This window comes from Parasteatoda tepidariorum, chromosome 5 (genome assembly GCF_982258835.1).
Source record: "Parasteatoda tepidariorum strain Cologne lab strain chromosome 5, Ptep-v5.0, whole genome shotgun sequence".
Taxonomy (NCBI): Eukaryota; Metazoa; Arthropoda; class Arachnida; order Araneae; family Theridiidae; genus Parasteatoda; species Parasteatoda tepidariorum.
In genome coordinates, this window is record NC_141759.1 from 59,435,452 (window position 1) to 59,461,300 (window position 25,849).

At 30.0% G+C, this 25,849-nt stretch overlaps 1 protein-coding gene across 1 annotated transcript in view; it reads left to right on the plus strand.

The window, feature by feature from the left end:
- Positions 1 to 25,849, plus strand: part of Myo10A (unconventional myosin 10A) — a 261,697-nt gene that overhangs the window by 121,801 nt on the left and 114,047 nt on the right. Inside the window, exons 19-26 of the mRNA XM_087164029.1 lie at positions 11,212 to 11,329; positions 12,778 to 12,953; positions 13,894 to 13,978; positions 15,152 to 15,317; positions 15,407 to 15,642; positions 18,553 to 18,788; positions 21,044 to 21,213; positions 25,696 to 25,768. Of these exons, the coding sequence (XP_087020155.1) occupies positions 11,212 to 11,329; positions 12,778 to 12,953; positions 13,894 to 13,978; positions 15,152 to 15,317; positions 15,407 to 15,642; positions 18,553 to 18,788; positions 21,044 to 21,213; positions 25,696 to 25,768 (1,260 nt within the window). The remainder of the gene's footprint in view (positions 1 to 11,211; positions 11,330 to 12,777; positions 12,954 to 13,893; positions 13,979 to 15,151; positions 15,318 to 15,406; positions 15,643 to 18,552; positions 18,789 to 21,043; positions 21,214 to 25,695; positions 25,769 to 25,849) is intronic.

The window sequence follows — 25,849 nt, forward strand, 5'->3', positions numbered from 1 at the left end:
GATGTGAAAAACGTAAGTTCTATTTTTGAAATATTATTAAATATTTTAAATTTAAAGATTTATTCCAAAAATGTTAAAAGTCTTTACTTTTTGATGAAATTTTTATGGGCAATCAGATTCTTATTTTGACACTATCATGAACAATTTTTTTTTATTTTTAAGTGAGCTATTTGTAGCTATCTAATTTTTGTGCGAGCCATTTTTGTTGAACAGTTAAAAAAATGGTATTTTAAACTACAGTTATACTGTAGTTTTCTTTTACAGTTGAAACTTTCTCTGGGGACACTTTAAATATTACGTAAGCATGTTTTGGCAAATTTGAACTCTTTCTCTGCCCGTTGTCAGTAAAAATAAGCGAATCACAAAGCGCACTCCACTGCTTACGCAAGAAAGTTGCAACATACTTTATCCTTTGCTTTAACTTGGACTTAATCTGTAACAATCTAATTTTGGATTAAATTCAGACAAAAGCAGTAACTTAAAGTCAGGAGTGCTGTCCAAATTTTGAATCCCTTAATCTTAATTTTTGCGTATTTCTCTGTATCTGCAGAACATAAGCGAAATGAAAAATTTTTCACACGCAATTCAAAATTTATCCAAAAGTAATTCCATGCAAAATATAAATTTCAATAAAGTTGTATTATTTCTTTAAAATTTTATTTCATAGTTGAAGAAAATTCAAAATGCATAGTAAGCGCATTTTAATATCATTTTTAAGGATGCAATTTTGAGTGACAAATTACGAAGTTTGAGCGAGATTGGTTAAATAGTTCCTGAGAAATCAAATTTTAAAAATACGACTTTTTCAAACATATATAGTTTATCTTCACATTAAAAATTTCTAAATTTTACTCTTTATAGGGCCATGAGAAGTATAATTCTCACCTTATTATATGCAACAGTATATACAACATGTATTTAAAACATTATATACGGCAGTTTATGATAATATACAACAGTAAAGTGTCGTGATGGCTCAGGAGCGTTCGCCTTCCAATGAGGTGAACCGGGTTCGAATCCTATTGATACGAATCCGCATCCGGCTTGCACCGACCACAGTGATGACATAAAATATCTTCAGTGGTAGACGGATCAGGGGTTAGAATGATTTTGCCTTCGGGCTAACTGTAAAAGGGCTTCATTGTTTTCCTTTCCACGAAACCCAAATGCTGGTCAGTATCATGGGTTAGAGTCCCTTTGCCGTCTGGCTAACCGTGGGAGGCTGTCTTGGTCTTCTCCATGAATGAACGCAAATGAACGAAGGCAAATTTCTCCTAATACTTGATCCAGGAGTTCCCTTGTCTTCTAAATTGGGTTCAAAATTACAAGGTTACGGAGTTGGGGGACGAGGTTAAGCTAGTTATTAGTAGTTGTAAACCTAAAAATTGGATCGGCTGTTCAACGACGGTTATAAAATACAACAGTAAAGGTTACAAGGGGTCAATGAGAAACGCCAATACTTGAGAGCTATTTCCTCGTGTCCGTTATGTGTTCTTTCATTAGTTAATTTCTCACCGAGTTTATTTGTAGTTATAAACAAAGAGCTTTAAATTTGTGGCAAATTCTTTACACTAGATAAATTTTTTAAATCCCTCAAACCTATTAAAAATGGTCTTAAAAATCAAATTAATTTTAGATAATAAACTAAAAGAATTTCTTTTTACAAATCAATTGCAATTCAAGAAATGTTTTAAAAAATGGCCCTATAAAGAGTTAAAATAGGAGTCAAAAAGTGGTAGTAATGAATACTAACAAACATTGACGCAAATTAAATTATCTAATGTGTGCAAAAATAGAAAAAAAAAAACAGAATCCTCCTTTTTTTCCGAAATAAAAAAGAAATCAGTTGAATTAATGGAAATTGAAAGAGAAGAAAATGAGCAATATGCTCTGATCTTCAACCATGCGTTGTCAGTATGACCCACTTAACTCAGTGTCTTTTCACGTCTGTTTACACAGTTAGCTGTCATGGTCAAAAGCGAATTCCATCAAGACGTTTTTAGCTGGCTATTTCTTTACCCTGCATCTGTTTTGATTTAAAGAATCGTTTTCAGTTTCGATTTTATACAATTGGTGGATAAATTTATATTCTTGGATAATAAGATTACGGATGTACTTCTAAAGGAGGTAAAGTTTTTTGCTTTTAGATTTATTTTAAACTTTTGAACGTATATTTATAATTTAAGTTTGTTTACTTTTTGGAATCATTTTGGGAACTGATGCTTTTCCTTCTGTTCGTCTGACAGTGGGACGTAAAATTTATAGATATCGAAATGAAATTTTCTGTATTTTTAAAATCTTTTATCTGTAATGTTTAAGAATGCTTTAATTATAAATAATTATAAATGCAAGATCTGCACAGAGTTTTACGCAGCGAATACTTTATGTAAAACACAGTTGTTGTATAAATTCATATCTATCTTATTATTTGATATTATGTGAACGTAAAAGGCTAAGAGATTTTATTAAATTTTTCAGAAGAAAAATAATAATAATTATGTGAAGGACATTAAGGTCAAACAACATGTAATATATATTTTTTAAAGTAAAATAAATTTGAAATATAGAATAATAAAGCAATATTTAATAACATCATAATAATATAAAAGACCAAATATTAAAATAATGAAATCAGTAATAAAATAAAAAGCTTGTTAAAGTAAAAAATAATTAAGAAATGATAGAAACTATTACGATTTGAAAATTTGAATTTCTTTCTAAAACTACATATTGTGCATTATACTTAAAAGCATAGGTTTTTTAAAAAATAGTTGCATGTAAATGGGTATATAAAACTGTATTTCTTTTATTTTTAAGATTTTAAAGATTTTCTTTCATTTTTAAGGTTATTATAATTTTGCTTAACCTTATGATAATATGGAACTTATAATGATGATTTAAAGTATTTGTTTAATAACCAAAAAACTATGTTTGAATATCGACATACATTTGATATTAAAAGAGCATAAATTACTTGGAGGACTAGTTCTAAATTGTATAGTCCAGTTTCAAATGTTAATGAAATTTTGTAAACTTATTCTCACAATATTTTAACATAACCATTGAAAAATCGGCCACTTCATTTTGTATTTAATCATTAACTATTATAACGGTTTAATATAAAGAAAAGCTCATTCAAATGGAGATTTAAATACGCAAGTCTTTAATCCTTTTAAAAAAATTTAATTTTCTCAAACCTTAAACTAAAAATTTTATAAAAACTCACAGCATGTCATTGAAAAATGCAGTTTATGAAATATTTGATCTTAATTATAATTAAATAAACCTTTAACGCAAAATATATTTTGCGTTAAAGGTTTTCTAACAAGTCTGGCAGTAAAAAAAACCGTATGCCGAATAAAATAAATATTATTGAATACCTAAAAATATCAAAACAACTCGACTGTGAAGCACAGTGTTATGATAAGGTTTAATTAATATTATTCGAAATTCGTTAATTATTTATTTTTTTATCTACGCGTGTTAGTTAATTTTATGCATTATTTAACACAAGCTAATTTCTTATCTAAATGTATTATTAAATTGTGCAAAAATAAACATTAAAATTATTTATACCCCTAGAAAAAGATTAGTAGCAACTAACCTAAATATGTTTAAGAAAATATTTACATTTCATGGATATTTAGAATAAAAAATAACTATAGTTTTAGGAAATATTCTAAAAACCTATTCAGCTAATGAAAGAATATTCAGACCTTCTTCTCTGTTAAATAAGTAAAATCAATATTTATTTAAGCACAATAAAGGATGCATTTTAAAGTTTTGTTAAGAGGTTGATCTCTCTATTTAGGTAATTAAATCTGCATTTTAATGAAAAAAATATTTATTTAAAAAATAAGCATACAACTTAGATTTTATTACTAAGTATTTATTAGATTATAAATAAACAGTGAAGAAAATTTATTATTTATTGTATCTTATCTCTTTAAGTATGCTATGCTTATTTCATATAGCCGTTAAAATATGTCATAAATGTTTTCCTTAAATTCGAAAACAACCACAAAAATTGTGTCAATGGAATAAAATTTGATATTCTAATGCCACAATTCTACATCTCCAAACGATATCAAAAATTAATATTGCATTCACATATTATACTTTCAAAATTATACTATTTCGCCTTGATTTAAGTCGAAAATGGTTCCACTAAAAGAGTGTCCAAGATAGAAATACCGCCAAATTCAGTGGTGTAGAACAAGATGTAATCGAATTTTTTTTTTTCGAGGATGGTCCGAACGATAATTTATGTTTCTCCCCACGAGTAAATTCAGCCATCTATCTACTACTAAGAGGTTATCACAGAAATTGGACACGCTGCTTGAATCTTCTGATGAACTTGATTTATGTATTTTTTGCCATAATTTGCAAACGCAAATGTTTTTATTGAGTTTTAAGGTACTTTATAATACACGGTACAAGCATAAACCCAATTTTGTTACGTGTTTGGGCGTGAAGAAAGATTTTTCTAATATTGATTGATGTTGAGCTTTCAACATATAAGCTTTGGAGAATATGCTTTCGTTTTCATAAAACTAAGATTTATTATCAAAGTTTTTTTATGTTTTCTTTAAGTTGCATTTCAACACACATGATTGGTCGCTTTCTCGAAACTTTTTGATGTTTTTCGGAAATTTAGCAAATTGGACTCATTTTCATCCAATTTAAAGATTATCGAACATAATAATAGTCGAAGTAAAATTCAAAAAATAAAATACGAAGCATCGGTATATCGTTAAAGGTTAACCTTGAAAAAATATACCTTTTTTCACTCTTTGCTTAATATTCTTATGATGCCATGTCATTTCAATATCTTTTCTTAATATTTGTAGATAAAAATATAGTACATCGTAAAAAATTTATATCAAAAGTCCATGAAACTTTTTCGCTTTTGACGAAACCGTTTCCGTTTATATAATCTGAGCGAGCACTTCGTCATAGTGACGAAATAAGTTTTGTAACTGTTTGTTTATTAGAATATTAAGTTGCATGATTCTTTTATCATGATATCCTAGAGCTTATTTTAAAAACCATTTATTCTGAGCGAACATTTCGTCATAGTGATTCTTTTATTATGATATGCTAGAGCTTATTTTAAAAACCATTTATTCTGAGCGAACATTTCGTCATAGTGAAGAAATAAGTTTTGTAACTGTTTATTAGAGTATTAAGTTGCTGATTCTTTTATCATGCTATCCTAGAGCTTAGTATAAAAACCACTTATTCGGTTAAATTTACTTTTCAGTTTTGTATTTTTTTTACTAAGTGTGTGGTAATAAGAACTGTAATTTTGTGAATCAGAATTTCAAGTAAACCATTGCCTTATTAACGGAAAAAGTACCAAATAAATGGCTTAAATACCGTATATTTTGGTTTTTATACCAGAATTATGGTTCTTTTTTTACCGTGGTTAAATTTTTTTCCTTTTGTGAAATTACATAAAATGCTGATTTTCACAGTTGTTAATTTTTCATACTTGGTAGCAAAATTGTGTAAAAGATACACCACACTAAATCCTGGTTCATTTCAGGCTCTGCCGCTCTGTTGCATATATCCGCAACTCTTTTAAAAATTGCTCATTTGCAACTAATCTAAAATACAAAATGATCAGTCAACTAATATACACTCCTGTATTTCTAATTGCGTTGTCCCAGCACTTGACCGTGAATGCAATCGGGGTTAATTTCACCATCTTTTGGTTACAATACATAATTTACACCTCCAATTCCACCGCCGAAATGAACCAATCAACTAAAACGTCACTCAAGCAGGAACAAGCTCAGTCACGTTGTTGGTGATAAGTTGATTTGCTGATAACAGAACTTGTGAGACAAACTGGTCTTAGCTCTTGAGGGATATTAATTCGCATTAGCGAAATTTCGATTCTAAATTGTTGTTCTGGATTCCAAAATGGTATGACAAATGCCTGCTTGAAGAGATTAAAATGTTTTTTTTCTTCCTTAAATGGTGTTTAAGGGCTTTTACGAAAGCGATTATAGGAATGAAAATTCACTTTCGTCGATTAATCTTGAATAAATCAGCATAACTTACTTCCCGTTTTTCTTTTTGTGTGGATTTCGATAAAAGGAAAATATTCTATGTAAATATTTGCAAGAAGTGTGGTTAAATTTTGTTTGTAATTGAATTTGCCTCTAATAAAATTCCAAAATTCATGTAAATGGATTTAAATTAAACATAACAGTGTAAATTTCTTGAACTTAAAAATAATAATGAAACAAATGAATAAATGCGTGATACATAAAATATATTTTCTGATAAAATTATTGTGAAAATAAATTTTGTTTGTCGCATATTTATAAAACCTAAAAATACCATTTTTACTATTGTTTTCCCAGTTATACATTAAATTTACTTGATTTAAAAAACACATTTAACAAAAACGTTTGCTTCAGTGTAAATGCAAGATTTATCAATTGTTTATTAATTTATAATATATTTATAAATTTTTAATATTATATAAATTGATCAGCTAGGTGATATCACGGTGCTGATATAGCTTTCGAAATAATGTAATTTTAATTCCATTACACAATAAAGAGTTTTATAAAACGCTTTGAATTCAGAAATCTTTATCGGTATCAGACATTTTCAGGCAATTTGAATATTTTTTTCTCACCTTCTCTTAATTCAAACAGTTGCATAAAATATATTTTCTACATCACTAGTTATTTATATATTATATTATCGTTATTAGCTTGCATGTCGAGGTAGTAAGTTTTACACAAATAGGTATTTTAAAATATTTATTCGCGGCAATTTTTTTCGAACCAGAAATTTCTTTTTAATACAAATAACCAAAGACCGCTAAGTACTTACAGTTTTTTTTGTAGTTCATTATTCATATATTATTTTGCAGTTCATCAATTCGTGGTAATCAACATCCTTGATAGCAAATCTGTAAGCAAGAATGCATGTTTAAAGTCTCATTTGCATTTTAAGCTAGAATTTTTCAAAAGAACGAATCCTATCTTGTTTTTGAACTTTAATCTTCAGATGCTTTTAAGAAACTTTTATTAAAAAAAAAAAGGAGCTGTGTATAAGAGTAAAATTTTTTTTAATGATGCTGGGTTATAACCTAACTCACAAGTATGGATTATGGTTTGAATGAGCATTATAAAAACATCCTTTTTTCCCCACCCAAATTTGAAATCTAATCATATGATTGTGAAAAAAGTTAAAAATGACATTCGAGACGGGATATTATGTAATGTTAATAAAACTGGTAAAACTAAAAACTATTATGCATTGCTAAAATATTTTGAGCAAGTTAAACCATAATATTGTTCAAAGTTGCTGGATCTTCAATACGTTGTCAATTAGAACATTTATCGCCTAAATTAAAACATCTGAAACTTGATTACTCGACGTTTTGGTTCAATTTAAACGGAAAAAAAAGTTTCAAGTTGGAATGAAAACATGGTTTGGCTCGAACGAAAACGAGGTTTAACTTGAATCAAAACATGTTTCGATTTGAATGGGAACAAAGTTCATCTTGAACGGAAACAAGGTTCACCTTGAAAAGGAATATGTTCAACTTGAAAAGGAATATGTTCAACTTGAAAAGGAATATGTTCAACTTGAAAAGGAATATGTTCAACTTGAAAAGGAATATTTCAACTTGAAAAGGAATATTTCAACTTGAAAAAGAAATATGTTCAACTTGAAAAAGAAATATGTTCAACTTGAAAAAGAAATATGTTCAACTTGAAAAAGAAATATGTTCAACTTGAAAAAGAAATATGTTCAACTTGAAAAAGAAATATGTTCAACTTGAAAAAGAAATATGTTCAACTTGAAAAAGAAATATGTTCAACTTGAAAAAGAAATATGTTCAACTTGAAAATGAATATGTTCAACTTGAAAGGGAATAGGTTCATCTTGAAAAGAAATATGTTCAACTTGAAAAGAAGTGCAACTTGAAAATGAGCATGTTCAATTTGAAAAAGAAATATGTTCAATTTGAAAAAGAAATATGTTCAACTTGAAAAAGAAATATGTTCAACTTGAAAAAGAAATATGTTCAACTTGAAAATGAATATGTTCAACTTGAAAGGGAATAGGTTCATCTTGAAAAGAAATATGTTCAACTTGAAAAGAAGTGCAACTTGAAAATGAGCATGTTCAACTTGAAAATGAGCATGTTCAACTTGAAAATGAGCATGTTCAACTTGAAAATGAGCATGTTCAACTTGAAAATGAATCTGTTCAACTTGAAAATGAATCTGTTCAACTTGAAAATGAATCTGTTCAACTTGAAAATGAATCTGTTCAACTTGAAAATGAATCTGTTCAACTTGAAAATGAATCTGTTCAACTTGAAAATGAATCCGTTCAACTTGAAAATGAATCTGTTCAACGCGAATAGGAACATGTTCAATTTGAATTGAACTACCTGCTATATTGTAAAATAATATGGCACAGGGAACTAATATTATAATTGAACTTAAAATCAATCTTTCGGAAAATGTAATCAAATAGTTCCGGAACTTCATGTTCTACATTTTGTTAAACATCTTGGTAAGAGATTCAGAATATACGTTTTGAAATATAATTAATACAATCAACTTTGTTGACTTTCTTACATTTCTCTGAAAACAGGATAACCAAATGATTTCATTGTAATAAATCTCTTTTAAAAAAACATTTATTTTACATTTCGCAATAATGATGCACTCACTTATTGAAAAAGACATCACGATACTAGCTTGATTTATTGCAGATTTCATACTTTTAACTTGATTTTATTACCTTAACAAACTATTCCTCATGTTCCAATTCTTTTCTACGACAACACATTTTTAAATGATATAAAGGTTCGTAAATTTAACTATACTTTCAGTATCCAGACAAAAGAAAAATGAGGTAAGTGAAAATCGAAACGGTTTGAACGGCTACGGTTCGTGAAGTTATGCCAGTTTTTTTTTCTTTCTTCCTCGGCATGGTTTGTGGAGCGTGGTAACTTGGAAAGACAAGTGCCAGATAGAGATCTCTAGGTGACAGGAAAAAGGGTGGCTAATTGGCTCTGTTTCCTTTTTGTTTCAAATCTTTTGTCCAGATCATCTTAAAACGAAACAGAAAATGTGCAAGTTTTCTTTGTTTGAACTTAGTAATTAGAAATTAATTTCTGCATCTGGTGTCAGCTGATTTTTTTTTGATAAGAGCAAATTACTTTATTTTGCGATGCGCACCAAAAATACGTGGTGTTCGCTTTGATCTTTATGATAAGCAAAGTGTTTGAAGGAATAATCAAGTTCAGAAAGTTATTGATCCAAAATAAGATATTCGACAATTATAAACATATTTTTTTCTTTCAATTTTTCTTTTCTTTATTTACTGTTTAGAAAATGCATGTTGTATAGTATTACTATATATTCTAAGTTATTATAATATTACAAAAAGTACTGTTAATTTTTCTTTTGTTCGCATTAATATTTTTTGCAATATGTTGTATGGTATTTTGATAAAAAAATTAAGTTCAATTTCGTTTAGCACTTTAAATTTCTATGATATTTAAAAACCATAGATGACTTATGAAAAAAGTCTATTGTGCTCACCACAAAAATGTGCTCATAATATTAAAATTATTTTGATTTTGCATTAAAGCTAATATAAAGGATGAACTAATATTCTTGTATTGCATTGTATTGGATTTTTATGAGTGTTTGATAAAACGAAAGCCGCGATAATCCAAAATTGCACTTTTAAAAGAATCGTTTAAGTGTTGAATCATAATATCGTGCAAAGTTGCTTTAACCACAACAGATGCAGGGTTAAATTTAATCACATTTTTGTTCGAATCGAGCCTGCTATCGTGTTATTAAGCCTCAGATGATGTAATTGACTCGATAATATGGTTCAATTTTCCACCGTATTAAAGTTGCAGAATATTTGCACGATATCATGCACTAATGTACTCCAGAATTTTTGAGTGTATTTCAGGTCAACTGTATTATTGAAAATAACACTTAACAACTTAAGCATCAATGCAGTGGCTTATTCAAATGCACGTAAGGAATGGTCACTCAATTTTGATTGCTACCCACTGTACTATTGCTCGTGTATCTTTAATGTAACGAATGAATAATTGCGTATCATTACAATTGTATATCATAATTGTAAAGAATGAACTATTTTTCGTTCAAATCGTGTTATCAAGCCTCTAGCCTTCAAGGCACGTTTTACTCAGTATTAAGGTTGCCGAAAATTTGCTCAATATTACGCCTTAAATTAAGGCGTGATATTGAGCTTTGATTGGGAGTGCATTAATAATGCACTCCCAATTTTTTAATGGTGTATTTCAGTGAACTTATATTTAAGAAAAATTACACTTAACTATTTAACATTCAATGCAATTGTTGGTTTAAATACATATAAAGAATGGTCCACTGTTCTCAGTCTTCATTGCTACCCAAGAATCACTGAGCTATTGTTTGCGTACCATGTGAAAAATCGGCTCAAAAGTTGAACCGGTTGAGTTCTGAGATCGGTACCTAGTGCAATGTAAGTTTGCTTCAACCTTCAAAAGTTTTAAAATTGAACCGTGTCACCGTTCAAGTTGATCCAAGTATCGTATATTCAAGCTTAGGAAAGTTCAATTTCTACCATATTATGGTTACACCTATCACCCTATTAAAGTACATTTGAGAGATATTGTAGTACAACATGGTCCAAAATTTTGAGCAGTGTCTGAGGGAGTTTCCTGTAGTTTAAATTGCAATAAATTCATTGGAAATACATATTTTTTAACAGACAAAAAAATACAAAGTATTTTTCTGTAATTCTGAATAATCGAAAAAATTTATTATTTTATTTTTAATATTTTTCGAGAAATAGATAGAAACTGAAAAATAAATAAATAAATGAACAAACAAATAAAATAAATATAATAAAATTAAAATTAAAAATTTATAAATTTAAATTTTATAATTTAAAAAATAAAACGGCGGTATATGCTAATTCACGATTTGAGGAGGCACAAAATGATTTAAAACTGCATGTATAAATTTTGATATCTTTATGAACTATGGAATCTTAAAAATGTATTTTAGCTCTTAAATACAATTAAAATGTTGAAAACATTAGATCTGCGTCTATAAGATATTTTTGTTAACAAAAACTTCTTCAGTTAATGTAACAAAAATATCAAAACTAATAACTTGTTTTTATGTACAGGTATCGATGCATAGTACCAGGTAGATTACCCCGTGGTTCACCATCCAGAGATGTATGTCGAGTCATTCTTGACAAAATACCAGGATCCAAGGACCAGTACCAACTAGGAAGCTCAAAGGTAAAATATATATAATCTAATGCGAAATCATCATTATCATTTTTCAGATAACTCTTCTCTAGTTTAAAAAGATTTTGAATCAGGCCATTCTTTTAAGTTATTTAGCATTAATAAAGTTTATTTGTGCATATATTTGATTCAATTTATACCATTTTAAAGAAATCAAAACGTAACACAAATAACGATAACTCTTAAAAAAATGGGGGCTATGTGCTGAAAATTGAAAAAATTTTTAAGCTTAAAACTAAGAGGAGTTTTTCATCTGATAGGAATACTTTCTCCAGTTCTACAATAGCTCAAGAATATGAATTTGAAAATAATTAAACGGAAAAATTTGATGGGTGCATCGGTGTGGCGGGTACTATGGTTACGAGAAAAGGACACTTCAAATAGGGGTGTGGGTTGAATAGTTTTGTCTTAATCTCATCATAGTACTCTCTAAAAATAGTTTAAAAACAGTAGTAAAAATAGTTTAAAGAGCACTGAGACAAAAATTTATTTTTTTCAAAAGGACCAGAATATGATAAAATGTACTGTATTTCTGGCTCTATGGGAATGCTAAAAAGATCAGTAATTTTTACCGAAGTGCTTTGTTAATGATTTTGGTAAAATTAACATTAAAACAGGATTTTTCTAATGTATGGTAAAATGTAGTAAAAGTAAAAGTTTGATAGTTTTATCATAATACCTTAGAGTATGACATTGATTAGGTTGACTTTCTTTTCAGTTTTGAATTTTGAACTGAATATGTGGTAATGGGAACTGTAATTTTGAAAATCTGAATTTCCTGTAAGCAGTTACCATATATTTTAGTTTCATTAACCTAAATTTGTAGTTTTGTTTTAACCAGAATTGTTATTATCTTTCAGTTGAAGGTAATTTTACTAAAATTTCTTTCTGCTTGCAAACATTTCAGACAATTTGCACTCGGAAAAAATAAAATCAATGGAATTTTTTATTCATAATTTCAAAAAATTCAAAATTCCTGCTTTTTTTTTCCCTACACGAAAGCAGAATTTTATTTTCACGTATTCCTAAATGAGTAGATTTTTAGTAATTTCTCAAGAACGGACCGTTAACAAAAATATCGCTGGTTAGTATAATACATTAGTGAGTGATAATGCACGAGTTTTCTTTTATTACCTTTCAAAGTTTTCTCAAAAAATAGCTCTTTATTCTTATAGCTCTTTATTTATTATAGCTCTTATCTGATTGTTGAACTCTTAAATGGTAAAAATCTGACAAATTTTTATCATACATTTTGTCCTAAACTTCGATATTGTTTGATTTCCTTAAACTGAATATGGAATAAAACATAAGCTTCGCGCAGTATAGCCGTGTCCGACCCTTAATATGTTAATATTTAAAGTTTATATGTTATGTGTTAATATTATATGTTAATATTTATATGTTAATATTTCTTCTAAATTGAGTATTTATTTTTGCAGGTATTTTTAAGAGAGTCGTTGGAGCAAGCCCTGGAGAAAGAAAGAGTTAACATCCTTAGAGGGTCAGTGGTCACCATCCAGAGATATGTCCGAGGATATCAAGCTAGAAAGAAATATAAGAGTATGCGGCGCGGCGCAGTCAAAATACAAACTGCATACAGGGCCTGGACCGCCAGGTATGCAAATTATCTAATAACTCTGATTAACTGGACTAATTTACTTGTTTACTTGCAAAATTGGTAAATAAATATCTATATATAATTAAAACTATATCGAATTAGTAAACGAATATTTCAAATTCGTTAAAACTGTATCAAATTAGTAAATGAATATTTCAAATTCATTTAAATTATATCAAATTAGTAAATGAATATTTCAAATTGATTAAAACTGTATCAAATTAGTAAATGAATATTTCAAATTGATTAAAACTGTATCAAATTAGTAAATGAATATTTCAAATTCATTAAAGCTATATCGAATTTGTTTTAATAAATGCTAATGTAAACTGCTATATAACTGTATCAAATTGCTGTAACTGTAAAACTACTAATTTAACTGCTGTTTAAATCTCTAAAATTTCTTTAACTAACTGCTAATGTAAACAATTATTTCACTAAATATCATATTGCTTTAACTAACTGCTTATGTAGAGTACTATTTTACTAATCAAATTTCTTTAACTGCTAATGTTGACTAGTAAACCATGAAAAATTGTTTTAACTCACTGCTAATATACACTATTATTTAGCTATCAAAATAATGACTAATTGCCAATGTAGACTACTATTTAACAATTTAAAATTGCTTTAACTGCTAACGTTATTTAAATATACCAAATTTCTTTAACTAACTGTTAATGTAGACTACTATTTAACTATCAAATTGCAATAACTCACTGCTAATGTAGACTACTATTTAACTATATCAAATTGCTTTAACTGCTAATGTATTTAGCTGTATAAAATTGCCTTAACTCACAGCTAATGTAGACTACTATTTAACTACATGAATTGTTTTAACTGCTAATGTAAACGATTAAACTTTGTAGAATTAATTTATCTCACTGCTTAAGTAAACTGATATTTAATTATCTCAAACTGTCTTATTTTTCAGACGGCGATACCAGACTGTGCGGAAGGGAATTATTAGAACACAAGCCAATTATCGCATGATAAGGCAGAAAAGAGAATATGATAAGGTGAGTTTTCTGAATTTCATTAGTTTTTAAAAACTAGGCTTAAGTAAATGCAACTTAAAGAATGTTCCTGTCGTTAAACTCTTTTTAACGCTTAAAAAAACACAGAAGATTAAATACAACGAATTCATGATATATGCAGTGATTATAATGATGCTAACTACAAATTAAAAGTTAGTCAAACCAAAAATACTGGTTGTTCAGGAGACATTATTATTATTGCACCAGAAATGTCTTCATACATGGCTATGGGCACTTACCCATTGTGAACTGCTGCTTCATGTGCTTCTGAACAGGTTATAATACGAAATCGCCCCTAGCTCCACACGTTGACATTTCCGACATGAATTCTTAAGCAATTTTAATGCTGATAATGTACCCTAACTTCCCTAGAAGTCTATCGCAACATTTATACGACCTCCTGTTACACAAAACGTGTTAAAACTCGTACATTTTTTAACACGTTGAGCGCCACGTCAGCCATCGGTGGCTGACACTGGACTTTCCATTTAGGCAGCGTCAACCACCGGTGGCTGACACTTAAATTACATTTAGGCTGCGTCAACCACCAGTGGCTGACACTGAAATTACATTTAGGCTGCGTCTGCCACAGCTTACTGACACTGACCTTTCACATAGGCCGCGAAAAACAGCTGGCTGACAGCGTGTAACATGATATAGAACTATGAAATTTACACTCTCTTATGGAATTGCAGAAAATTTATTCAAAATTTGCTTAATTATTGTGATTCTTGGTTTAATAAGTTCAATTTAGTTGATTTTTATCCACCACCATTTTTAAACAATTCGTAGGCTTATATAATTCACCACTTTTGTCAGATATGTCATGATAAACCTTCTAAAAAAATAGCAAAATCCGTCTAATATTTTCAAATTTAGTTTGCAGTTATTTACCGTGGACAGATGGGCAAGTCATGTAAAATTAGCGTGGCGTTCAACGTGTCAAAAAAATCTGTAGTTTAAAGTGCAAAATTCCATTGCAAATTTCAGAATCGAAACCCTCACTCCATTAGCATTTGTGCAAATACAAGAAAAAATTTGTTCCCCAGTGTTATGAATTAAAGATGACAAACGTTTAAATGAGTCTAGGTTATCAGCATTCTGTTCTATAATCAAGCAGATATTGAATATCTTAACGATTTCTTTATATTTCAGATCAAAGCCATTCTCGCAAGAAAACGGGAAGCTGATCGAATAGCTATAGAACGTGTAAAAGAACGAGCCAATCGTGAAGAACAAGAAAGAACATCCAGGGCTGTTGCAGGAGTTAACCATCTTGAGATACCAGCTGAACTTGCTTTTATATTCAGTAAACTGGATGGTATGTTTCAAAAACTTTTTTTCTTTAAAAAAGAGAAATTAAAGTACCATTAAATTCCTAAGAGTTTGAAATGTATTTTTCTTTTCTAGAATGGCAATGCGTCCACAGCGATCGAAATGTCATGAAGGTTGTTGGCGAGATAGCTAAATCCATATTACCAGAATATCGCCTTCCTTCTGACATAGATCAATATGCTTTTACAAAGTTTACTAATGTCTACTTTAAAGCCCACATCTGGGGAATGAAACGGGAGCCAATTAAAACGCCATTTTTAGCCAAGACTAATGAATCGGACTACCAGTGTTCTTTAGCCTTGTTTAAATTGGTAAGTGAATACTGTATACATTGATTAGATATTCTATAGATATATTTTGTTTCTATAGATATTAATTGTATATTACAAATTAATAGCAAAATACAATATTTTTTAAAATAACTTTGGGATTTATTAACACAAATGTAACAGGAATCAAGCGAATTATGGAAGAGATTAACATATTTAAATGATATTTTGGTAAATTTGAGGTAGTTTTAAAATTGCACTACACCGCGGGAGACACTTATCATGGAAAATTTCTTTTCATTTGCATGAGTAATTTAAAATTTGAAGAATCTAAAAAGTTAGTTTAGGTAAATCTAGAGTAAACCATTAAGTTTCAAATGCTAATTTTTTTTAAATTTCTTAAAATGCAAACAAATTATGGCAGGAAAACTCAGGATTACGCAAAGTAATCCTGTAACGATTTGTTTGCATTTTAATATTTTGAAATATTTTTCAGCATTTGAAATTTCATGGTTTAGTTTAGGGTTATCGGAACCCAGTTTTCTCTTATTGCACTTTAAATTTCAAAATACTAAGAAATAGAATTTGCCTTAAAAAATTTATCCCATGCTATCCTGCAGTAAAATATTTTCTGTTAAGCTTTATATCATAAATCTCTACTCAAGATTGTGAAATTACTTTAGGTAAAAACAATGAAACATTTTATCAATATGAGGTTCTGTCCACGTCTTTGCAAAAGTCAATCATGCTGAAACTTTATCTCTGTAATGCTCACTAACTCTATTGCTAACAAATTATTTTCTATTATAACAATAGTTTTATTTAAAGATTAATTATATTAAATAAAGTTAAAACGCATAAACATATTCTTAAATTCAATTGGTTTTTTTCTTCTTCAAAATCGTATTTAATGCTTTAATTTATTGATCTCGTCATTTAATTTTATAAAAGGCGTTGAAGAGCCGACCCAATTTTCGGGTTTACGACTTCTAATGTTCTACTACGTAATCTTGTAATTTTGAACCCGACCGAGAAGACAAGGGAACTCCTCGATCAAGCATTGTGACTTTTTGGTGCATCAAGCTTTTTGGTGGAACTAACCCGCATTTGCGTTGCATGGAGAGAGGAAACAACGAAACTATACCACAGTTAGCCCGATGGTAAGGGGATTCTAACCAATGATCAGCCTATGACTGGGCATTTTTTATGTCAGCCCTGTGGTAGGTACTAGTCGGGATCAGAATTCCCATCAACTAGCTACAGCTGGTATTAGAACCTGGGTCTCCTCATTGGGAGGTGAATACTTTATCTCGTCATTTTCTTTTATAACAGTCGTTGAACAGCCGACCCAATTTTATGGGTTTACGACTGTTCAACTCCGTAGCCTTGTAATTTTGAACCCAATCCAGAAGACAAGGACATCCTGGATCGAGTATTGGGAGAAATTTGCCTTCGTGGAGGACTTTTTGGTGGAACTAACCCGCATTTGCTTTACATGGAGAGGAAGACCACGAGAACCACCCGCGGTTAGCCTGACGGCAAGGGGACTCTAACCCATGATCCGTCTACCACTGAGGATATACCGCATGATCCGTCAGCACTGTGGTCGGTGCAAGCCGGATGCGGAGTTCGTATCGACTGGGATTCGAACTAGGTTCGCCTCATTGGTAGGCGAACGCTCTATCCCCTGAGCCATCGCGGCTCTGAACTCGTCATTTGTGATTGTCTGCTTTTTTTCCTGAGTTAATAATAGAAAAATAATCTCTCATAATCTTTAAAAATTTCTGTTTTATTTCAGAAATGGCCCAATAAAGGAATATTTGGAAGTGTGAAATGTTTGATTTTATGACTTAATTTATTTCTTGATTTAGTGTTCAGCATAAACATAATTGCGTAACTATATTTTTTATTTTATTTCTGGAACAATTTATATCTGTCTACTTGGGTTTAAACTTATTGGAATCTGGAAACCATACGGATGAGTAATCAAGCAAAAATGAGAAATGTAATAATTCATATACACGCATACAAATTTATTTTTTTCTTTGTTTTATTGAGATGAATGTAAACAGATAATGATGTTATAAATAGTACACTCTCAGAATATTTGTCTAAACGTTGAACCATAACATAAGCGCTTTGAATCATACTATTTAGCAAATTTGCTGCAATTTTTATACGGTTTCGAATTGAACCGCTTAACCATTCAGGTTAAAATATTGAATCGTGTAATGAAATTTAAGAATGATTTATTTGCTCATGATATGGTTTGTCTTGGCCCAGTATTAAAGTTGAATCAAATATGAATGATGTTATGGCTCAACGTGAGGTACTATTTCCAACAGTTGAAAGAAATTAAAATTTATTCAAACTTCATTACTCTTTCTGTAAACAAAATACCAATGGAAAAGTAAGTTTTGAGGAGGTTACGTTTTTACAATGTTAAATAATATACTGCGGCTTAATATTTATTAATAATCAAGATGTATGCGGCTTAATATGTAAGAACAATCAATACATATACTATTTAATGTGTAACAACAATAATAATATGTGGCTTAATATGTAATAACAGTCAATATATGATCTGTAATAACAATCATTATGACTTTAGTTTAATATGCAATAACAATCAATGTCAAAATTTCATCAAAGATTATGCTTAGGAAATCCATTAAGAAATTTCCTAAATTTTACAAAGAAAAACACCGCAGCCAATCTCCAAACGAGATTCATCAGAAAATCTTTGAAGGATTAACATAAAAATAGTATGGTTCAATATTTTCTTTTTAGAAATTTAAAAAAATTTGTCCCAAATATCTTGAAATACTGACATAGGAAATGTTTGCTTCAGGACACAGATTAAATCATTATATAACAGTAATGAATTTGCTGATAAGACATTACAACTTCTGCGCGAATGCCTCACAGTTTTTAATCATTTATTTCCAGATTCTTCGATTTATGAATGACAATAACCTGAACGGTAAGAAGGAGCGGATTTTGGGTGATTACATCGTCCAACAAGGTCTATTGAATGAAGCGATGAGAGATGAGATTATCTGCCAACTTTGCAATCAAACGTGGAAGAACGATAATGATGCTAATAATGAAAGAGCTTGGATTCTTATGGCTAATTGTCTAAGTTGCTTCACACCATCGAAACACCTCTACAAATATTTGCTCAAGTAAGTTGCATTTCAAACACTACAACTCGTGCTGGTTTGACAAGAAGTATGCTCTGACAGTTGATAATTTTGTTTGGACAAAATTCTAAATAGAGATGTTTGAGATGGCATCACTGCTACGGCATTATTTGCTGCGGGTCAACTATCAATGATCAATCTATGCCAGGGGTGACCAAACTCCTTAATAGTCGAGCCATTTTTCAAAATTTTTAATTTTTTGCGAGCCGCAATTAAATACGTTTTTAAAAGGTATGTAAAAAAAGTATTTTTTTTTTTACATAAATTATATTTATTGAAAACAAGTAAGTAAAAGTACAAAATATGTGTAGTGAATTTAAATATTAAAAATTAAACGGATTTATTTTACTTTTCTTCATAATTCTTTAAAATTTGGTGAATAATTGGTGACAGCACTTCCCAGTAATTCTTCGCAGTATGTCCTTTTTTGGACCTTGTGCCACTAAACCCCACATTCAATTCAATTCAATTCCCAGTAATTCTTTGAGATGCTGGTTAGTTAATACTGATCGGTGTTTGGATTTCTTGAATTATAAAGTGGAATAAAATGATTCACATAAGTACGTTGTTCCGAATATTGAAATAATTCGACTAGCAGCCTTTTTTAATTCGGGATACTTCGATTCTGGTACAAATTTCCAAAATTTAATAATCGACGTCAACTTATATTTTAATTGTAGAGTTTGATCTTCTTGCATCTCTATTAATTCTAATTCTTCAGATTCTTAGTCTTTCATATTTGTTCTCAGTAATTTGAAAGATATTTTGAAACACATACGGAACGATAATAGTTTTTTAATAGCACAAAAATGAAAAGGAAACTCTGGTACATTTATCGAGAGCCACAAATAATCCTTCAAGGAGCAGCTGCATGTGGCTCGCTGCCGCAGGTTGGCCACCATTTTTTGTCTCGTTAACTTTTTGTCACAACTAGAGGAAAAATTACTTGTTGATTGTGTTTTAATTATGTTGAAGATCTTCAATAAAAAACCATACTCAATTAGGATACAAAATACAATGAGAATTTAATTTTTTTTCTTCTAACAAGCGTTTCAGTTGGAAATGAAATAATGTGAAACCTTAGTAGTTACCCTTAACAGCCACAGTATTATGACTTCTGTGAGTTAAGTCATCTAGTTCAATTCCAGAGTTGTTTTTCGTAGGAATAGATCATAGTTTATGAAAATAGCGTTTTCGTTCGTAGTTCTTAATAACGTCTCAGTCATAAAACCTGAATAAGAAAAGTAATATGATTGAAAATTAAAGACATACTGCTTTATTGCAGATTATTTAAGACATTCATAATTATGCTTAATCTTTAGTTTAAGATCGCTTATCTGTAAACCACCTGCATTGATCATGGAAAAATTATCTTAGGCAATCAAACAGGTTTTGATGTTTTCAGCATGAACTCCTTCAGCATCGATTCTTTAGATTTCAGCATTTCTCTCTCTTAAATATTAATTTTCGATTTTTATAGTGTATACTTTTTCTATTTATTTTGACAAGTGCAAACCAAAAAGGGGGGAGGGGGGAGAACGATTTATGTTCATGAAAGTTGAATCTGAGTAAAAACGAATTTCGAAGCAGACATGGGCCGTTTTTATCCAACATGGCCCATTTTTACTATGCAATAACTGTAACGAAGAACTGATTTTCCACTTTATTGATTTATCAAAAGTAAGTAATTCTCAAAATGCAACAGAAAACGATCAAATTGTCATTTTTGTGAAAAACGGACATAAGCCATTCTTCCTCCTTGATATTCAATTATTCTAAAAACACATATTAGGGTTAATCATAACGGAACATCGTGCATTTAAAACAATACAAAAAATTTATTAAAAAAATGAAATAATTATTAATCACCGTTTTATTTGTTTTGTTTGGTAAAAAACATGCTTTTCCTATCCATGTGTTTTTTGTTCTATTTATTATTCCATTCTATAGCTTGAATCCGCTTAATCTATATGATAATTTTCAATTAATCTACATGATATGAGAATGGAACAAAAATCGTAGCGCTGCACTGGGTGACTAACATGTATACACAGCCGTTTCCAGCTTGCAGGTGCTGCAGCTTTTGTCTCCGGAAATTCTCGTGTCTGTGTTAGAAATAATTCTCTACAAGGATTCGAGAATGATAATTTTCTTCATGAACGTTAAAGGTTGTTTTGTATTTTTGTATTATGCAGAGAGAGACTCACCTAATTGATTCATTGATTGTTTGTGAACAGGTACGTGTCCGACCACGCTCATGACGGATACAAGGCACATTGCCAAAGAAAACTCCTGCAGGGTCAAAAGCTTGATCCAGAAGGTCGAAGGACTTATCCACCTAGTCTTTTGGAATGGAAGTCTAACACCCGCAGGACGAATATGGCTCTGGAAGCTAAGTTTTCTGACGGTGAGTTTCATTTTGTGCATTTGATTTATCCTAATACAGTTTAAACCCGCTATAATGAACTATGGATATAGAGAACACTCTGTTGTAGTGAATGTTTTTAGTTATTCCGTCCGAAACGTTATTTTACTAATGTTTCACCCGATAATAGCAGAGATGCCAACTGCTCCGGACACGCCAAAATAATAAAGAAAGAAAAGGTAAATAACTTCATGGTAAATTTTGCCAATATTTAACTATTTTTGCTTGCTTCTTAAAAGGTAGAGCATGACTTAAGTGCTGTAAGTTGGTGAATTATATAAGTCTACGAATTATATAGAAATAGTGGTGGATAAAAATCTACTAAATTGAATTTATTAAACCAAGAATCACAATTGATAAACTACCACTTTAAAATATATATTTGCTGCCCGGAGCAAGTTGGCATCTCTGTAATCGTAAGCAGCTGAGAAATATTATTTGTTTCGTTTATAGTCAGCTAAAATTTCTCTATAGCAGTTATTTATGTAAATTATACAAACTGTTCAGTCTATGCATGCGATAAGTTCAGAAGTATATAATTATGACTTTTAAATATAAATGAAGTAATACACATTATAAAGGAGTGTTTAAAATGAGTTATTTCATTAAATTTAATATAGCGAATGTTTCCACAAACAGAAAAAGCGAATTAGTTGCGCAGAATTTCCAACTTCTAATTGTAGCTTTCGCCCAAAATGGTGGAAATCAAATAAATAAACATCTTAAAAAATCGCTATAAGAAGACTACGACTTCGTTATATGGAGAATATTTTGAACGTTATATAACGTTCGAAGTAAAAATTTCATTATGGGAAGAAATTCCCAGTAAGGAAACTTTATTAGAATGGGATATTTAGTTAGTAAATAATTTATAATGGATATTAGGAGTTGTAATCATCTGTTCTAATAATACTACTGAGTAGTATTTGAAAAAGTGAACCATCATTTATATTAGATTTATTGCTGCGTGCTTCCTCAAATAGTTCATTAAAGCGGGTCAAACTGTACATTGCTGTAAATTTCGGTGCGAGTTGAACTAAATTATTTAGCAAATTTCATTCAACTTATGGATCTAAATGAAAGCACATTATCTGACTTCATGGACTTGAACGCATGATTACTTAAGCTCAACTTAAATACAAACAAATTTCCATTTCCATTTTACTCACAAAGTTCCACAAATTTGAAAAATTGTTTTAAGTGCCAATGGTTGAATGTTGAACTGATTTTTTTGATATAATAGTAAATGTTATTGTAGCGTTTGTTTTGCAAATTTAGGATTAATACTTTGATGTTGAGTTCATGTTTTGTTGTCTCTGGTTTGACTATATTTATGTAACGTGCAAACAAATTTTATTTATATGCTTCAGTGTAAAAGATCCAGCATAGCTCTTTTTTGAAAAATTACGACATTCACAATCATAAATAGAATGCGTTTAAATGTGTTGCTTGGAATTTTTAGGCTAATTTATTAACTGTATTTGATAATTCTGATTTCAGTAAAGAACATCTCCATATTTGAAATCCTTATTTACTGTCAGAAATTTTACTGCCTTAATATCGTTCGAGCTTTCTGTAATCATATAATAGATTAAAGTGGAAAAACGATTTGCGTCCATTTTCCAAAAAAAAAATTACACTTGGATTACTACTGTTACATTTTGAGGAGTATTAAGTTTTGTAAGATTTTTTCCGAGAGTTATTACACAGTGAAAGTGTGCCTTGATGTAGATAAACGGTTCCTGTCGGCATTGTAATTTGTTTTTTTAGACTCGGCTTTCATGGACATAAATAGTTTCACCCCCGTCCTTGACCATACTTGATTGTACGATACTATGGTTAAACTTGAACGGAATAGCTGAAAGTACTCATACTTAAGTATACATTTTGAACTAATTATTTTAAGACTGCAACTAGATAGTTAAAAAATAGTTGAAGGTGTTTGTTTCTAACAAATAACAGAGTTCAATTATCACAGGCTTTTAGCTTCAGACTCTGGTTAAATTTTTCTGATTTAATTTTAAACTGGCAGAAAACACCTCTCTTTAAAAAAAAAAAAAAATAAAAAAATAAAAAAAAAAAAATAAAAAAATTCGCAAAAAAATCTGAACTATATTTCCACTTCCAGGCCTTATTTTTGGCAACAATTTTTAGTTCAAGATTTTGATATTAAGACATAACATAATTCAATTCAAAATTACGTCGTTGTAACAGTATACGAGAGAATTGAAAGATTTTAAATTGTTAAGAGTTAAAAAGAATGTTATATCTTTATTAAATTAAAATATTTGAAATAATACACAAAAATTAAAAGCAAATTTAGGAAAATTTCGTTCGCCGATTTTAAATTAATTCGTTTAATTGCTTTTCATTTTTAACTATTTTTATATTTTATTTTTTTAAACTTTTTAATTCTCTAAATATATTAAATTCTTCGAATTCTCTAAATATTTCACATAAGTTTTCACGTTTAGAATAAAATTGTCTACATAGTTTTGCTACCATTAAACGTATTAATATTTCCGAGACTATTACCGAACTAATGAAATTTTAATGACCCTTATTGCAGGTAATCAAGTTTAAAGCAAAGTTAGTTAAATTGAGAAAATCAGAATAATTATCTTCAAATACTAGTTGCCAGTCCTCGAGGAAGGCAAATTTCTCCTAATACTCGATCCAGGAGTTCCCTTGTCTTCTGGAATAGATTCAAAACGACCCTTTCATGTGATTCTATGGCACCCTTCACACTTTTGTTTGCCTCCTGGTTCCTTATATTGTATTTTTACTTTTTTAGTTTCAAAATACTACAAACATGGTTTTTTGCACTTAAAATTTCCAACTGCAGTCTCTCATTTTATATAGAGCTCGCGTTGTTTCAATGGATAGACGTAGTTTCCTTGACCCAGAGTTGTTCCAGTGATTTTTTTGTTGTTGTTAATTTTTACTCCAAACTTAATTTGTTCACTCGTCAGACACTCGTAAGACAACATCGTTTTATCTGTTTGCCTGGAGTACGTATTGTCGCTTATGTTTGACGCATTATAACCAATTCAATACGCAATGTCAGTTACGTTTGGAGCATTATAACCGATTCGTTAATGCAATATCGTTGATGTCTGGTGCATTACAACCGATTTAATATGTCATCTCGTCTATGTTTAGTGGATTATAACCGTTTCAATTTGTAATGTCAGTTACATTTTTGGCACATTATAACAGATTCCATATCGTTCATGTTTGGAGCATTATAATCGATTTAATATGTCATGTCGCTTATGTTTAACGCTTTATAGCCGATTCAATACGTAACAACAGTTATTTGGCACTTTATAACTGATTTAATATGTAATATCATTGATGTTTGGTGCATCATAACCTATTTAATATGTCATGTTGCTAACTCATTATAACCGATTCAGTACGTAATAACAGTTATTTGGCTCATTATAACCGATTCAGTACGTAACATTTCTTACGTTTGGATTATTATAACTGATTCAGGACTCAATATTGCTTAGATTTGGAGCAATATAACAGATTCAGGACTCAATATTGCTTAGGTTTGGAGCAATATAAATGATTCCATCTCGTAAGGCAATAGCCCTTATTTCAACTCTGATTGGGAGCATCTTAAATACATTAGAAAATTTAAAATGCATAAAAAAAATATTTCTTCAAGCATCCATGCCGAACGGATTGAGATTTTATTTGAACGGTTATTAGAGTTGAAGGTTAAAATTGTTCCTTACACCAGCATTCTAAATTCCAGAACACTAGCTCAAACAGTTCTGGACTTATAAGATAGAGACACACACGCAGAACTCTTCTTTTCATTACTATTGATATTTAATTCTTTCAATATTCTTTCAAACAGTTCTGGACTTATAAGATAGAGACACACACGCAGAACTCTTCTTTTCATTACTATTGATATTTAATTATTTCAATATTCTTTCAAACAGTTCTGGACTTATAAGATAGAGACACACACGCAGAACTCTTCTTTTCATTACTATTGATATTTAATTCTTTCAATATTCTTTCAAACAGTTCTGGACTTATAAGATAGAGACACACACGCAGAACTCTTCTTTTCATTACTATTGATATTTAATTCTTTCAATATTCTTTCAAACAGTTCTGGACTTATAAGATAGAGACACACACGCAGAACTCTTCTTTTCATTACTATTGATATTTAATTCTTTTAATATACGATAGTCATGAAAGTAGTAAGATAAACAGAATCGAATGTTATGTCCATTTTTTATAAAACATGATCACTGTGTATTGTAGTACTCTTTTTTCATGTTGAGGAAAAACTAATAATTCCAATGCTTCTCTCAAATATTGCAGCCGTTAGTCACGCAATGTTTAACCATGAACTCGAGCAGAAATGTGAATGACTCATCCCAGTGTTTATAATATGTATTAATATTTTTTTGTGTTATTTTTCTGTTTTAGGCGGCAGTATGTACGGCCCTGTGGAGTCTCTCACCACTGGAGAAGAATTTGCAGCCTCTTTGCTTAAAGCCAGGTGAGATTGCACATCTACCTGAACTACTCACTTATTTGTTGCCAAATAATGATTATGTTTTGTATATTTGCAATTTAAACC